Here is a 17,676-nt window from a genome sequence, read left to right on the forward strand (position 1 = left end):
AGTGCTGTTACTGTGAAGTGGAAACGTCTAGGAGTAACAACGGCTCAGCCGCGAAGTGGTAGACCACACAAAATCACAGAATGGAACCGCCGAGTGCTGAAGCACGTAGCGCGTATAAATAGTCTGTCCTCGATTACAACAATCACTACTGAGTGGCAAACTGCCTCTGGAAGCAACATCAGCATAATAACTGTCTTCAGGAGATTCATGAAATTGGTTTCCATGGCCGAGCAGCCGCCCACAAGCCTTAGATCACCATGTGCAATGCCAAGCGTCGGCTTGAGTGGTGTAAAGCTCGCCACCATCGGACTCTGGAGCAGTTGAAATGTGTAATCTGGAGTGATAAATCACGCTTCACCATCTGACAGTCCGACGGATGAATCTGGGTTTGGCGGATACCAGGAAAACACTACCTGCCCGAATGCACAGTGCCAACTTTAAAGTTAGGTGGAGGATGAATAATGGTCTGGGACTGTTTTTCATGGTTCGGGCTAGGCCCCTTAGTTCCAGTGAAGGGAAATCTTAACGCTGCAGCATACAATGCCATTCTAGACGATTCTGTGCTTCTAACTTTGTGGCAACAGTTTGGGGAAGGCCCTTTCCTGTTTTAGCATGACAAAGCGAGGTCCAAACAGAAATTATTTGTCAGCGTGGAAGAACATGACTGGCCTGCACAGAGCCCTGACTTCAACCCTATCGAAAACCTTTGGGAAGAATAGGAACCCCGACTGCGAGGTAGGCCTAAATCACCAAACATCAGTGCCTGACCTCACTACTGCTCGTGGCTGAATGGAAGTAGGTCCCCGCAGCAATGTTCCAACATCTAGTGGAAAGCCTTCCCAGAAGACTAGAGGCTGTTATAGCAGCAAAGTGGGGACCAAGTGAATATTAAATGGCCATGATTTTTGGAATGAGATGTCCACATACTTTTGGTCATGAAGTATAGATGGAAGGGACATCATCACCCATTGGAGACTTAAAACCAGAACTTCACCCAGAGAGCTGTACATTTCAGTGTGTGGTTAGACAGCTAAGTCCTTAGATTTGGCCAACTAGAGAAATAGAATGCTATTCTTGTTCTGGTTGTACTCTACACACATTTGTATTTGCTAGGTAAGGGTAGGCATACTGTCTTTGGAAGCACAACAATACGATATTTACAGCATACAATGTTTTATCTTTGTGATAAAGCTGGGTGATATGGCTATAAAACTACATATTTTCAAACATATATTTCGATTTGTTTAATGTTTTCTCTAAATATGCTTTGTTTTACAATTAAAAGGTCAAATATACTATATTTCAAGCAGTATGGAATAATCCAACGAATTCAGAGCTTGTGAAATTATATCTTAGAATAAATTATAAACCTACCACAACACCAACCAAAAATAGTATAACCTGCTTTTTTTTGCAATAATCACTGATCTGGATTTCAAGTCTATGAAAATGCCCTTTTTGTTCACATTAGACCAGAACCATGCATAATGCAAATTCACTAATAATGATACATTTTTTGTAGCAGGCAATAGAAAATGAACACCGGTCTCATAAACAATGTCTGAAGCACAAGCCCACGTGCCAGTGAGTAGCCAACTAATCTTTATGAACTCAGCAAAAAAAGAAACGTCCTCTCACTTTCAACTGCATTTATTTTCAGCAAAATTACCGTGTAACTATTTGTGTGAACATAAGATTCAAAAACTGAGACAAACTGGACAAGTTCCACAGACATGTGACGAACAGAAATTGAATAATGTGTCCATGAACAAAGGGGGGGTCAAAATCAAAAGTAACAGTCAGTATCTGGTGTGGCCACCAGCTGCATTAAGTACTGCATTGAATCTCCAACTCATGGACTACACCAGATTTACCAGTTCTTGCTGTGAGATGTTACCCCACTCTTCCACCAAGGCACCTGCAAGTTCCCGGACATTTCTGGGGGGAATGGCCCTAGCCCTTGACCTCTGATCCAACAGGTCCCAGATGTGCTCAATGGGATTGAGATCCGGGCTCTTGGCAGAACACTAACATTCCTGTCTTGCAGGAAATCACGCACAGAAAGAGCAGTATGGCTGGTGGCATTGTCATGCTGGAGGGTCATGTCAGGATGAGCCTGCAGGAAGGGTACCACATGAGGGAGTAGGATGTCTTCCCTGTAATGCACAGCGTTGAGATTGCCTGCAATGACAACAAGTTCAGTCCGATGATGCTGTGACACACCGCCCCAGACTATGATGGACCCTCCCTCCAAATTGATCCCGCACCAGAGTACAGGCCTCGGTGTAACACTCATTCCTTCAACGATAAACGCAAATCCAGCTATCACCCCTGGTGAGACAAAACCACGACTAGTCAGTGAAGAGCATTTTTTGCCAGTCCTGTCTGGTCCAGCGATGGTGGGTTTGTGCCCATAGGCGACGTTGTTGCCGGTGATGTCTGGCAAGGACCTGCCTTACAACAGGCCTACAAGCCCTCAGTCCAGCCTCTCTCAGCCTATTGCGGACAGTCTGTGCACTGTGATGGAGGGATTGTGCGTTCCCATCTCCCTGTAGCGCTGTCTTAGGCATCTCACAGAACGGACATTGCAATTGATTGCCCTGGCCACATCTGCTGTCCTCGTGCCTCCTTGCAGCATGCCTAAGGCATGTTCACACAGATGAGCAGGGACCCTGGGCATCTTTCTTTTGGTGTTTTTCAGAGTCAGTAGAAAGGCCTCTTTAGTGTCCTAAGTTTTCATAGCTGTGACCTTAATTGCCTACCATCTCTAAGTAGTCTTTAGGACCGTTCAACAGGTGCATGTTTATGAATTGTTTATGGTTAATTGAACAAGCATGGGAAATAGTGTTTAACCTCTCTAGGGTATGTGGGATGCTAGCGTCCCACCTGGCCAACATCCAGTGATATTGCAGAGCGCCAAATTCAAATACAGAAATACTCATTATAAAAATTACTATTTTACATAGGTTTAAAGATGAACTTCTTGTGAATCCAACCTTGATGTCAGATTTTTAAAATGCTTTACGGCGAAAGCATACCATACAATTATTTGAGAACATAGCCCAGCAGACAAATCATTACAAACAGTAACCAGCCAAGTAGAAGAGTTACACAAGTCAGAAATGGAGATCAAATTAATCACTTACCTTTGATGATCTTCATATGTTTGCACTCAGAAGACATTCATTTATTCAATAAATATTCATTTTGTTTGATAAAGTCTCTCTTTATATCCAAAAACCTTTTGTTCGCAAGTTTTCTTCAGTAATCCACAGGCTCAAACGCAGTCACAGGCAGACAAAATAATCCAAATTGTATCCGTAAAGTTCATTGAAACATGTCAAACGATGTTTATATTCAATCCTCAGGTTGTTTTTAGCCTACATAATCGATAATATTTCAACCGGACAATAACGTCGTCAATATAAAAGGTAAAGGTACTCTCCCGGTCGTGCGCATGAAAAAGCTCTGACAAGGCAGGGTCCACTCATTCAGACTGCTCTTACTCCCTCATTTTTCAGAATACAAGACTGAAACAATTTCTAAAGACTGTTGACATCTAGTGGAAGGCATAGGAACTGCAATTTAGTCCTAAGTCAATGGATACTGTAATGGCATTGCATAGAAAACTACAACAAAATAAATCCTACTTCCTGAATGGGTTTTTCTCAGGTTTTCGCCTGCCATATCAGTTCTGTTATAATCACAGACATTATTTTAACAGTTTTGGAACCTTTAGAGTGTTTTCTACCCAAATCTACTAATTATATGCATATCCTATCTTCTGGGCCTGAGTAGAAGGCAGTTTAATTTGGGCATGCCTTTTATCCAAAATTCCAAATGCTGCCCCCTACCCTAGAGAAGTTAAACCCTTTACAATGAAGATCTGTTAAGTTATTTGGATTTTTACAAATTATCTTTGAAAGACAGGGTCCTGAAAAAGGGATGTTTATTTTTTTGCTGAGTTTACTTCAAGTTTATCCAACTTGGATCTATTTGCTTGCTAACAAGGTATAACAGATGATATATTATGAACACACCCTTCTGTCCGTCTCCAACTGTTTGAACAGCTTGCTAGCATGTCCACTTTCTGCAGATGTTTAAATCATGTGGCGTACCGTATTTTTCAGAATGATTCCTTATGTCGCGTTTTATGCATATTGCACATTTATAAAATGCAGACTAAACTGCTAGGTTAAAATACTCCTAGCAGATCGTGTTACTGCAATGCCGCATGACAAACTATTATTTTTCCAGAATCAATGTTCATTGATACTCCCATTTTAGTAGTGTTTGTTCTGCGCACAATTTGAAGAGTTGAGACATAAAAAGCATATCATTAGAAAGGTTAACTTCTCATCTATTACAGTAAGATAATGTCTCACTGTGTTTCAGTGTCAATATGACCGATTATTGGACCAAACCGCAAATAGCGAGTTGAAACCGTTTGTATAAGAGGAAGAAGTGATCTCATCTTTGTTGAGTGGCAGTGGGTGGGCTTGATATGTGTGTGTAAACAGGAAGGTGCACACAGCACAAAAGGAGCAAAAGAGACAAGACTAAAAAAACAATATGAGAAGAAGTGGACAAACACTAATTTTTTTATTGCGATACAGTCATTTGGAATATCTTGTAAAAAATAAATATATAGCCAAGCCCTCTTTGTAACATGAACACAGACCGATTTTTGGAGATAAATCTATTGACACTCAAGCTGGGCGATGTTTGTGCAGTGTTCACATTAGTAGCTCTGGAATTTGTCCCCCAGGAAAGACCGTTTCCACGGTAACATGTATTTACATGATGTGATGGAACGTTGAAACATTTCAGACACTGGCTCTTGCCATAGAAACACCAGCAAGATAGGATAGCCAGGTGCAGGTATCACCAAGCTATGCTTGTTAGCTGCTGTCAGATAGCCTACAGATATATAACTGAATTAGCTGACCATCTTGAGATGGCAAGTCAGTCAGGAGGGTTGTCCTCAACTTCATAACTCAGTTCTCTTCATAGCAAAGCTAGCTTCGCTTACCTCGCTGTACTCACTCCTGACCTTGTTTGTTGTGATTGAATAGCAAAAACACACCCGAGACCACTTTAGTTTGCCTTCAGTCATGGCATGGCATTTCGTAATGAGCATTGATGAAAAACAGGGCCAAATCAGGAAGTGCAGTCGCCCTTTAACAACGCATAAGACAATTTCTTGTACATCATTTTTGGATGTGTTAACTCTGTAGTATAGGTCAATTGTCGGGATATTAAAGGGTGCATGTGTGTGGGCCGACGCTGTGAAGAAAGCAGACAGAGAGTCTGACACCCTAGTTCACAGGTGTCAGCAATGTTTCTGAAACGCCAACGAGTTTACTTGCTGGGCTAAAACATCAAAGCTTCTGTATTATCATGTTTCTTCAGACTGAGCTGGTGGAAATACTGAAGCAATCACTGTCAACCTCCCCTGTTTCTTCTCAGATCACAGAAGATGATACTATCACTGAAACTAGTCTGCTCTATTTTCAAGGATATAGTTTTTCTCATTACGAACAAATGTATGTAATAATACTTTTATCCAAAGTGAATTAAGAGTTAACATAGTGTTGTTAAGGGTGTAGTTTCACACACAGGCGACACCAACAGCAATCTCAGGACACTAGATAAAGAACTGCAGCACGGTAGGAAGATTCCCACACCGAAGCTTCATAACCTGACAAATCACTAGCACAGGAAATGCATAGGTTGTTTTCTACTGGCAGAAAATCGGATTCAATTCAATTATTTCAGAGAAAGGTTGATTTCAATCTCCAAATACATAGTAGGAGCTAAACAAAAATCGGCAACCCCCTGAGGGTGCCATGTTTTAATGACTACTCAATCAGGTATGAGCATGGTTGGTATGATATGAAATGATGATAGGAAAGTGACTCTTGTAGTCTAGCCTTTCTGGAGATGATCACGGTTTCTTGGTGCACTCCTCACCTCTGCAGTAAGCAGGCCTTTTTCAAAGCATTCGCTTTAAATCACCCCACCTTCTTCCTCACATCAATGAAGAAAACACTCAAATAGATAAGGGCTCTAATCTGTACAACTTTCTGTAGGCCTATGTATGGTGCGTCTCTGTGTCGAGTGCTGGTGAACTCCGAGCAAGCCAAAATGCTCAGATGATGATGATGGAGTAGGTACGGAGTGTTGAATTGTGGCTTATGTTGAGAAGTCGCTATGGGCTGGACAAAAGTTAAGCCTCGTCATGGACTTTGAAGCAAGGTTATTATAGTTTTGCGTATTTATATCTATTTAGTTTTTGTTTTTTAATTTGAATTCAGCTTAGTTTCAGTTAGTTTTGAGACCTGATTTGCTAGTTTTTATTTAATTTAAGTTGTATGAAAATAATAGCGTTTTAGTGTTAGGGACAGAAAGCATGCTAGGAGCTATTTGGGTTGTATAGTTTTTTTGTGTGTGTTTTTGGGATGTCACGTCTTGCAACTGGGGGGCAGTAATTTACATTTACATTGTCATAATTTACCAGACACTCTTATCCAGAGCAATTTACAGGAGCAATTAGGGTTAAGTGCTTTGCTCAAGGGCACATTGACAGATTAGTCGGCTCGGTGATTGGAACCAGCGACCTTCTGGTTACTGGCCAAACGCTCTTAACCACTAGGCTACCTGCCACCCATAAGGTGATGGATCAGGTCTTAGGTTAGTTTAGCCCTTCATGACTCCAATGCTACATTGGAGTCATTCCACGTCCCTTTTGATTAGCTGAGGTGATTTGGTCAAGTCTAGAAACAATTTACACTAGATACACTGTTTAACCACAGATTTCCACAAAGGATTTTTGTTTAAAACAGCTTTGAGCCGACAGTTTTTTGTTGTTGTTCCCTCCCAAATTTACATTAGCTCAGGAAATGCAATGCAAAACACTTTGTGGGAATTTGTATTAAAACAGTGCACAAAAATATATATATATATTTTGTATTTGTAAAATCATTTTGGGGTGCTCTGAAAGTGAAATTACGAAGGGTTTCAAAACCATATTGCACACGGTGATTATGAATGGTTAGACAGCATCAGGACAGTTCTACACGTTGGCCCCGCTGTGGTCAACTGTTCAAATGAGAACCCTATGGCTCTATGGTTCTCACAAGTTCAGGTAAGGTCAACCTCAATGTGACTTGGATTTAAAGAGAAACTGAATGTAATAAGCAACTTCTCCTTTTGAAAATGGCCTATGTGGTATCAATGAGTCAGAAACATTTATTCTAGTGTAAAATTGACAAATGTGTAAATAGGATAATCAAAACAGAGATTTGCGAGATATTTAGAGAAAAAAATGATATGTCCTTGGGTTGGGTTCAATTCTGCCCACAGCTGGTAATAAGTAATCATCAATTTGGACCGCATTTGCATGCAACCCGATCGTAATGCCCATGGTCAATTTGGTTTGACATTCGATATCCCTATGGGGCTTGTTAGGGACCATCAGTAAATAACACAATGTATATGGGACAATATATTAAAAACGTCAGTAGCTCCACCACATTTCAACAACTTAAAAAACAAACTTTTAAATGGTTGAAATTCATATACAAATATTGAAAGCATTTAATGAGACAACTAAAAGCTGTGTAACGAGACGGAAATTACTCCACACAATCCTCCCGGCTAAGGACGTATGCAGCTTTGACTTTTTTGCTCTTTACATGAATTTCTGTTGGAATTTAGAGTTTTTACCAGCTTCTTGGTTTTGTCGCCTTCCATTTTTTCCCTGTTAAGCTTTTTCATTTTCAGACGTTTTATCTGCTCAACCACGTGCCTGTCCGGTAAGGTTGAACACCTCTCCTCCTACTCAGCCTCCCGACAAAAGCTTCTCCCAAGCGGGTGTGACATCTACTCCCATTGCCTGCTGCTTTGATACCTCCCGGCAATGTGCTCCCTTTCTGGTATCCCCATCTGGTATTCTCTCTCTCTGTGTCGGTCTGTCTCTGTCTGTGTGTGTCTCTCTATGTGTGTGTGTGTGTGTCTCTGTGTCTGTCTGTCTGTCTGTCTGTCTGTCTGTCTGTCTGTCTGTCTGTGTCTCTGTCTGTCTGTCTGTCTGTGTGTGTCTGTCTGTCTGTCTGTCTGTGTGTGTCTCGGTCTGTCTGTCTGTCTGTGTGTGTCTCGGTCTGTCTGTCTGTCTGTGTGTGTCTCGGTCTGTCTGTCTGTCTGTGTGTGTCTCTGTCTGTCTGTCTGTGTGTGTCTCGGTCTGTCTGTCTGTCTGTGTGTGTCTCGGTGTGTCTGTCTGTCTGTGTGTGTCTCGGTGTGTCTGTCTGTCTGTGTGTGTCTCGGTGTGTCTGTCTGTCTGTGTGTGTCTCTGTCTGTCTGTCTGTCTGTGTCTCTGTCTGTCTGTCTGTCTGTCTGTGTGTGTCTGTCTGTCTGTCTGTCTGTGTGTGTCTCTGTCTGTCTGTCTGTGTGTGTCTCTGTCTGTCTGTGTGTGTGTCTCTGTCTGTCTGTCTGTGTGTGTCTCTGTCTGTCTGTGTGTGTGTGTCTCTGTCTGTCTGTGTGTGTGTGTCTCTGTCTGTCTGTCTGTGTGTGTCTCTGTCTGTCTGTCTGTGTGTGTCTCTGTCTGTCTGTCTGTGTGTGTCTCTGTCTGTCTGTCTGTGTGTGTCTCTGTCTGTCTGTCTGTGTGTGTCTCTGTCTGTCTGTGTGTGTGTGTCTCTGTCTGTCTGTGTGTGTGTGTCTCTGTCCGTCTCTCTCTGTGTGTCTGTCCGTCTCTCTCTGTGTGTCTGTCCGTCTCTCTCTGTGTGTCTGTCCGTCTCTCTCTGTGTGTCTGTCCGTCTCTCTCTCTGTGTCTGTCCGTCTCTCTCTCTGTGTCTGTCCGTCTCTCTCTGTCTGTCTGTCCGTCTCTGTCTGTCTGTCTGTCTGTCTGTCTGTCTGTCTGTCTGTCTGTCCGTCTCTGTCTGTCCGTCTCTGTCCGTCTCTGTCCGTCTCTGTCCGTCTCTGTCCGTCTCTGTCCGTCTCTGTCCGTCTCTGTCCGTCCGTGTCTCTGTCCGTCCGTGTCTCTGTCCGTCCGTGTCTCTGTCCGTCCGTGTCTCTGTCTGTCTCTGTCTGTCCGTGTCTCTGTCTGTCTCTGTCTGTCCGTGTCTCTGTCTGTCTCTGTCTGTCCGTGTCTCTGTCTGTCTCTGTCTGTCCGTGTCTCTGTCTGTCTGTGTCTCTCTCGGTCTGTCTGTCTGTGTCTCTCTCGGTCTGTCTGTCTGTGTCTCTCTCGGTCTGTCTGTCTGTGTCTCTCTCGGTCTGTCTGTCTGTGTCTCTCTCTGTCTGTCTGTCTCTCTCTCGGTCTGTCTGTCTCTATCTCGGTCTGTCTGTCTCTCTCTCTCGGTCTGTCTGTCTCTCTCTCTCGGTCTGTCTCGTGTCTCTCTCTCGGTCTGTCTCGTGTCTCTCTCTCGGTCTGTCTCGTGTCTCTCTCTCGGTCTGTCTCGTGTCTCTCTCTCGGTCTGTCTGTCTCTCTCTCGGTCTGTCTGTCTCTCTCTCGGTCTGTCTGTCTCTCTCTCGGTCTGTCTGTCTCTCTCTCGGTCTGTCTGTCTCTCTCTCGGTCTGTCTGTCTCTCTCTCGGTCTGTCTGTCTCTCTCTCGGTCTCTGTGTGTGTGTGTGTCTCTGTGTGTGTCTCTCTCTCTTTGTGTCTCTCTCTCTTTGTGTCTCTCTCTCTTTGTGTCTCTCTCGCTCAGTCTCTTGCGCACGTGTCTCTGTCTGTGTGTGCCGTTTCCCCCCCCTCCCCCATGTTACCTGATGAAACTGCTGTGTCATATGATACACATCCAAATTCCATAAAGCAACACTACAAAGCTCTCCCTTTCCTCCGCTGTGCCCTGATTGTATTACTGCTGACAATATCCAGCAATGTGCATGTACACCCTGTCACGTCTACTGTTGCTTGCCCCAATTATGACTTGTGCTCTGATGATTTCCGCTTCACTGATTTCTGCTCTCGTTAAAGCCTGGGTTTTCTGCACATTAACACTAGAAGCTTATTACCTACAATTGTCAATTAAAAGTGTGGTTTCACAGGTCCAACCCAGATGTGTTGGTCATTACTGAGAAAGAGTGTTCTGAACACTGATGTTAACCTTTCTGGTTATAACCTTTTTCGACAAGACGGCTCTTCCAAAGGTGGTGGAGTGGCCATCTTTACCAAGGATCATCTTCAGTGCTCAAACAATTTGATTAGCTGGTTTTAAGCATTAAGCTTTCAAATATCTCTGTTGACTGTTGCTTGGTGTTATCGTCCACGATCACAACCAGCCTGTAACCTACCTGCCCTAAGCTCTCTCCTGGCCCCTTACACTAAGTCTGAATTTGTCCTAATAGGTGACCTAAACTGGGACATGCTTATTCAGCTTGATTCTCTCTGTCGAAGATGCTTGGATCTTCCTTTTTGATATTTTCAGTGGTATTGTTAACAAGCGCGCCCCCATAAAAATAAAAAAATTTTAGCCCCTGGTTCGACCGTGATCTGGCAGAGTTACTCCACTTCAAGAACCCCATTTGGCAAAAGGCTCGGCACACAAATACTCAGGCTGTCATTCAGGCAAATTAGAAATAAGTGCACTCAGACTATCTGGAAGGCCAAAGTTAGTTACTTTTAGGAGCAGTTCTCTCTGTGGGTCTAACCCCAAGAAGTTCTGAAAAATGGTGAAAGACCTGCAGAATAAACCGTCCATCTAACAGCTGCCCATGTCCCTTAGTGTTGATGATGTGGTTGTTACTGACAAGGAGCATATGACTGAGCTCTTTAAAATCACCACTTCATTACGACAGGATTCCTAATTGGACTCAGCCACGCCTCCTTGCCCATCCAACACATCCTATCCCAGCCCTTCTAATGCAATTAGCCCTGATGCTCCTTCCCTCTTTTCCTCCTGCTCCGTTACACAGCTTCTCCCTGCAGGCAGTCACTGAGTCTGAGGTGCTAAAGGAGCTCCTTAATAAACTTGACCCTAAAAAAACACAACTGGGTCAGATCCTTTCTCCTTTAAGGTTACAGACCCCATCATCGCAGAGCCCTTCTAAACCTCTGGGAAGACAGCCACGGTGCGTCCGTTATTTAAAGGGGGAGCACAAGCTGGTCCTAACTGTATTAGGCCAATTTCTATCCTGTCCTGTTAATCAAAAGTGTTAGGAAAAACTTGTCAATCAATTGACTGGATTTCTTGATGCATCAGCACATATCCAAGCTGGAGGCTAAGGTTAAATCTAGACTTGGTTTCCTCTATTGTAATAGCTCCTCTTTCACCCCAGCTTCTAAACCAACACTGATTCAGAAGTTCATCCTACCCATGCTAGCTTACAGAGACGTAATTGATATATCTGCAGGTAAGGGTGTTCTCGAGCGGCTAGATGTTCTTTACCATTCGACCATCAGATTTGCCACCAATGCTCCTTATAGGACACATCCCTGCACTCTAGACTCTTCTGTGAACTGACCATCTCTGTATTCCCGGCTTAAGACCCACTCGTTGACGCTTATTTATAAAACCCTCTTAGGCCTCACTCCCCCCTATCTGAGATATCTACTGCAGCCCTCATACTCCACAAAAAACACCCGTTCTGCCAGTCACATTCAGTTTAAGGTCCCCAAAGCACACACATCCCTAAGTCGCTCCTCTTTTCAGTACGCTGCAGCTAGTGACTGGAATGAGCTTCAAAAAACAACAATTGGACAGTTTTATCTCCATCTCTACGTTCAAAGACTCAGTCATGGACTCACGGACACTTGCGGCTGCTTCACATGATGTATTGTGGCCTCGACCGTTTTGCCACTCGTGCTGTTGTCTGTGCCTAACAACGTTGTTTGTGCTCCTAACCATGTTGTGGTGCTGCCATGTGGTATTGCTGTCATGTGTTGCTACCATGTGTTCTCTTAGATCTCTTTTTGAAGTGATGTGTGCCCCCACAGGAGGCCTTTTGCCACTTGGTAGGCAGTCACTGTAAATAATCATTTGTTCTTGCCTAGTTAAATAAAAAAGTAAAAAAATATATTTAAAAAAAGAGTCCCATTTACATTGTTTAATTTATTGACGGTCCCTAACTAGCCCCACAGATAGGCTATCCAAAGTCAAACCAACTTTACCACCGCCGACTGAAGCTAATATACGAAAGAAGTTGGCTAGCTTGCTGGCTAGTCTACTTCCAGACACAATACCTGGTTAGAATGTTTCAAGTTATCGAGAAGGGTGAGTGACTGTGTACTGTTTTGGCAGAGTGAAAGTACAAAACGCTTCCCACGTTCAAACATAAACACACACCAACATGAAAGCATGCCTCCAAGTCTCGTTCTCAGTCGCATTTCCTAATGAGGAGAAATGAAACCGAGGCCAAATCAGGAAGTTCGACCCCCCTTTAAAAGGAATAGTGTCGAGAATGGTGCAAAAAATATAGTGGAATGGAATTCTCGCACCTGTTTACACCAACCCAATGCTTTTTAACGTCAGTAGTCCATGTAAGAAGAATCAAATTAGCTACTTAGCAGCCCCCCCCCCCTTCGGCTGGTGATAGCCCGTGATGCACAAACAAGGACTTTTTGAAACATCGCCATCTCCTGGCTGCATTTACCCGCCAGATTGAGAAACTTGAAAACCACAGAAGTTGAATGAACATAATTCATGATGGTTTGTATTTTATTTTAGTTAGTTTTTCAAACAGGTTTGTTAATAATTTTATTTCAGTTTACTATATTGTTTTTTCCCCCCATTATTAGTTTTTGTTTACTATAATAAACTTGCTATGAAGTACTTTCAATAGAGATTCAAAGTGCTCTTTAGTCCATGACTAGGCTGAAATGACTAGCCAGGCTAATGTGACTCGGAGGGGGCCAGGGTAAAGTACTGTACCTGTATCTCCAGTTCAGAGATTTGTTGCTGCAGCTCAGCCATAGCAGCAATGTTGTCAGCCTCTCTCAGCCTCACCGCCATCACCTCCTCCTTGTTCTGAAACAAAGAAATAAACACTGTCAGGCCAGAGTGTGAGGCCAGAGTGTCACCGAACGTGAAAAAGAGTGAGTGTCACCAACATTGTAGAAAAGATAGCCTATTGCATTTATGTCAGTTAACCTATTACCTCTGCAGAAGTAATATTTCTAGAGTGTTATCAAAGACATGTTAACAGCCATTACCACACTGTAAGCTCCTGGGAAACATTTTTATTACAGTTTAGTATGGTTCCTGAGGAAATCCCAGAGAGAAAAGGGGTGTTGCTGAGCTGCAGAGGGCAGTTTAACACACACACTTAACACCTTCACCAGCACAGAGATGTTAAGAAGCCAAAAGCAAAACAAACTGCTTCCCTGCTCAGAACCTGAAGACCTGATCTTAACAGGAGGCAACAGATCAGATAAAATAATGATTTTTGACAACTTATCTAACCAGTGATGGAGAAATATTCCCATTGTCCTTTCTGGCATGGTTTCAGATTCTATGGTAGAGGCATTATGCAGCATAACCAGGCCAGCACAGTTCAGTTGGCTCAGCTCTGTTCAGCTCAGTAGTGTGGATAGGGTATCAGTGGAAAAGCCACCTCACCAGCCAGTTCTAGTCATCCCAACAGCAAACTTTCTTACCTTGCACTCAATCTCCGCCTGTTTGCGTTTGATCTCCTGCAGCTGAACGTACAGGCTCTTGTTCTGGGCGGTCAGCACAGTCACACGCTCCTGAAAGCCCCGGCCCTCCTGCTCCGCCCGACGCAGTTGGTTGCCATGGATCTGGTTCTGCAGGCGGGGAGGGAGGGATATGGAAGGTACATTTTGGGAGGGGGCAGTTTATACACTACACAACCCCGCTGCTATATCACAAGAAGCCACCCATTTTAAACCATTTCTATATCTTGAATAATTTTTTGCCTACAATAGAAAGTAGTAACTTAAAATGTCTGCCCTCTTCAACATGGAATACATTACCGCCTTACAGCAGTACATCTGGAGCTACGGATACTTTGACAGTTAATAAATATGTACTTCTGCTGCCCCCTAGCGATTTGATAATGCAATAAAAGGGGACATTTGAATACCCTCAAATTCAAGTTTTATTTGTCACATGAACATGTACAGTGAAATGCTTAACTTGCAAGCACTGCCCAATAGTGCAGTATTCAATATAAACAAGTATGACTAATAAAACAAATAAGAAAGGAAGTTATATACAGGGTCAGTGCCAACTCCACATTTACAAAAATGGACTGGTAGCAGGATAAATAAAAGTAACAATAATAATAACAGTATGGCAGTAGCATTAGTGGTGGGTGAATGTGTGTACAGCACATTCGGAAAGTATTTGGACCCCTAGACTTTTTCTACATTGTGTTAGGTTACAGTCTCATTATAAAATTGATTAAATAAAACATGTTCCTCATCAAGCTACACACAACACCCCATAATTGCAAATGTATAAAAGAAACTACAGAGAAATACCTTAATTACATACGTATTCAGAAGCTTTGCTATGAGACTCGAAATTGAGCTCAGGTGCATCCTGTAACCATTGATCATCCATGATGTTTCCATAACTTGATTGGAGTCCACCTGCGGTAAATTCAATTGTTTGGACATGATTTGGAAAGGCAGGTGAAGCACGGTGGTGGCGGCATCATGCTGTGGGGATATTTTTTAGCGGCAGTGAAAGATGAATGGAACAAAGTACAGAGAGATCCTTGATGAAAACCTGCTCCAGAGCACTCAGGGCGAAGGTTCACCTTCCAACACAACAACCCTAAGCACACAGCCAAGACAACGCAGGAGTAGCTTCGGGACAGGTCTCAAAGTCCTTGAGTGTCTCAGCCAGAGCCCGGACTTGAACCCAATCGAACATCCCTGGAGAGACCTGAAAATAGCTGTGCAGCGATGCTCCCCATCCAATCTGACAGAGCTTGAGAGGGTCTACAAAGAAGAATGGAAGAAACTCTCCAAATACAGGTGTGCCAAGCTTGTTTCATCACACCCAAGAAGACTTGAGGCTGTAATCACTTTCCAAAGGTGCTTCAACAAAGTACTGAGTAAAGGGTTTGAATACTTATGTAAATGTACAAAAAAACATTTGCAAACATTTCTAAAAACCTCTGTCATTATGGAGTAGTGTGTGTAGATTGATAAGAAAAAACATATTTAATCAATTTTATAATAAGGCTGTAATCTAAGATAATGTAAAAAGTCAAGGGGTTGGAATACTTTCCAAATGCACTGTGTAAGTGTGTGTGTGTGTGTGTGTGTGTATGTATGTGTGCAAATGTGTTAGTGTAGGCAACATATACATTGTAAACAGGGCACACACATGCATGTCAAGATACAGGTAGACTACTAATATTTCTACAAAGGCTTAGCTGTGTGTGTGCCCTCTGACCTGTGTCTCCAGCTCCATCATCCTCTGTCGTGACTCTCTGAGCTCTGCCTGGGCCTCAGCCTCCCGTAGTCTGACACTCATTAGCTCGTCCTGCAGCTCAGACATAGCATTCTTCTTAGGGCTGTCCTTCCAGCGGCCCGCCGTACGCGCCAGGTGACGCTGTAAGAGCAGGTGGAGACGCACGCAATCAACCAAAGATGCTCGGACTCAACGCAACTAAAATAGCTAAGTCCTCACCTTCTATGCTGTGGATAATAGATTCTCCCCTCCTTACCAACTGAGCTCCTTCAGTCCAGTCACAGCCTAAGCTTCCCTCATATAAAATTATACTATATCATACTATATTTAGCTGTTCCTTACCTGCCAGTGCTCCTCCAGGTCTCGGACCTGTTGTCTGAGCTCCTTCTGCCCAGTCACAGCTTCAGCCTCTCTCAGCTTCACTGCTATCAGCTCCTCCTGCAACCGCACTACGTTGGTGTCATCTGGCAGAGACATGTTCCTCTGAGGAGAGAGACAGAAACAAACAGTCACAACCAAACAATGACTGAGAAGACCCAAATTCAGGGTGTGGAGTATGCTGGATAGGGACAGTAAAATACCAGGGATGTGTTCAGCAGGGCGCAACATTGTGCAATTTACAGATAATATTTTTCTATGTAGATTCTATTCAGACTTTCATCTCTGTCACATGAAATCACTTGCACCAGGTGCGCTTTTTAGAACAGTGTTTTCCACTAATTGTATTTTGGCAAATGTTTGAAAATCCCTTCACATTGGCTGCTTCATTACAGTAGTTGCATGTTACATAATATTGCTTTGTTGCATGTTTGAATGAAAGTCCCCCCAAAATAATGTTCCTTGATTATGTTCCTTGTAGGGCTGTGGCGATACCAGTATCGCAATATTTTTTCCCATGGCAAAAATAAAAACACGAAGCAGAAACGTTAGATTCCGCGATAAAATAAAATATCAAAGTCATTTCTAATTATTGTGAATGTAGTCTCCACTTTAAATTTCAATCATGCTGGCAGGAGAGGCTCATGCGTGTACCGATAGGACGCATAGGGAGTGAATATTAAGCCTCTAAAACCGATAAATCATTAAATCAATCACTTATTCCCAAGCAACTGGGAGTGTGAGTGGTCGGTGTTGTACAACAGCGAACCAATCAGATGGTAAAGCGACGCGGCGATATAAATCCAACAAGCCATGGCTTCCCCCAGAGGAAAAGACGACGATCAACTTGGAGACGCAAACGACAGTAATAAACAGTTAAAGGCGATCCAGGGAAACTCTCAATGCACACCAAAACAAATTAACTGCAACAATCTCATTACAAAGGTGGATTCGCTCAAAAAGAAAGTAGAGGCTATCGTGTCAGACACGCACAAACAAGGCGTGCGCATGAACGAAGATAACGAAATTAGCATTTTGGAAAGTTTGCAAACTTTAGAAGATTAATTGGACCAGCAAGAACACAGAACGAGTAGAAATATTTGAATATTGCCCTTTTTTGGGGGGGGAGGCCCTTTCCTGTTTCAGCATGACAATGCCGCCGTGCACAAAGCAAGGTCCATAGAGAAACAGTTTGTCGAGATCGGTGTGGAAGAACTTGACTGGCCTGCACAGAGCCCTAACCTCAACCCCACCGAACACCTCTGATATGAATCGGAAAGCGGACAGCGAGCCAAGCCTAATCACCCAACATCAGTGACAGACCTCACTAATTATGTTGTGGCTAAATGGAAGAAAGCCCCCGACCGCAGCAATGTTCCAACATCTAGTGGAAAGCCTTCCCAGAAGAGTGGAGGCTGTTATAGAAGCAAAGGGGGAACCAACTTCATATTAATGCCCATGATTTTGGAATGAGATGTTTGACGAGCAGGTGTCCACATACTTTTGGTCATGTAGTGTATTTAAGGAGTGCATGGTGGCAGTATTGGAGGATTTGGATTAATGACAAATCTATGGATAGCATGATTGTTTCTGTCAAACAGGTAGGCCCAACTCTTATTTTATTGAATAGGAAGAAATAGGCTCCAGCAAAGCCCTTGTTGTTAGTGAAGTCGAATTAATATGAAGGAATGTTGTTGAAATGAATTGGGAACCATTTGCTGTCCACCCGTTTCATTATGCCGCCCACTTGCCTTTTTAGTTTACATTCTCCTGCACGCTCTCCTCATTAATAAGTTAATGATTGAAAAAGTGTCTTGTGACATTGTAATCCATTTGGTCTCCAGAGCTACAAAAAAACAACACACGTAGGCTACATAATTTAGTCTATATTAAATACATTTTAGGGAGTGTTAGTCTCTTCCAA

At 43.1% G+C, this 17,676-nt stretch overlaps 1 protein-coding gene across 9 annotated transcripts in view; it reads right to left on the reverse strand.

Moving 5' to 3' along the window:
• Positions 1–17,676, reverse strand: part of LOC115145182 (ecotropic viral integration site 5 protein homolog) — a 106,825-nt gene that overhangs the window by 13,647 nt on the left and 75,502 nt on the right. For 8 of the 9 annotated variants that reach the window (XM_029686518.2, XM_029686521.2, XM_029686520.2 and 5 more), the window contains 4 exons: positions 15,717–15,857; positions 15,357–15,515; positions 13,586–13,732; positions 12,861–12,956 (listed from right to left, as the gene is read on the reverse strand). In XM_029686518.2, coding sequence (XP_029542378.1) covers positions 12,861–12,956; positions 13,586–13,732; positions 15,357–15,515; positions 15,717–15,857 — 543 coding nt within the window. Of the gene's footprint in view, positions 1–12,860; positions 12,957–13,585; positions 13,733–14,028; positions 14,897–15,356; positions 15,516–15,716; positions 15,858–17,676 lie in introns of those variants that run through there. The other variant, XM_065003152.1, reaches the window with a different exon arrangement.

This window comes from Oncorhynchus nerka, linkage group LG17, assembly GCF_034236695.1.
Source record: "Oncorhynchus nerka isolate Pitt River linkage group LG17, Oner_Uvic_2.0, whole genome shotgun sequence".
NCBI lineage: Eukaryota > Metazoa > Chordata > Actinopteri > Salmoniformes > Salmonidae > Oncorhynchus > Oncorhynchus nerka.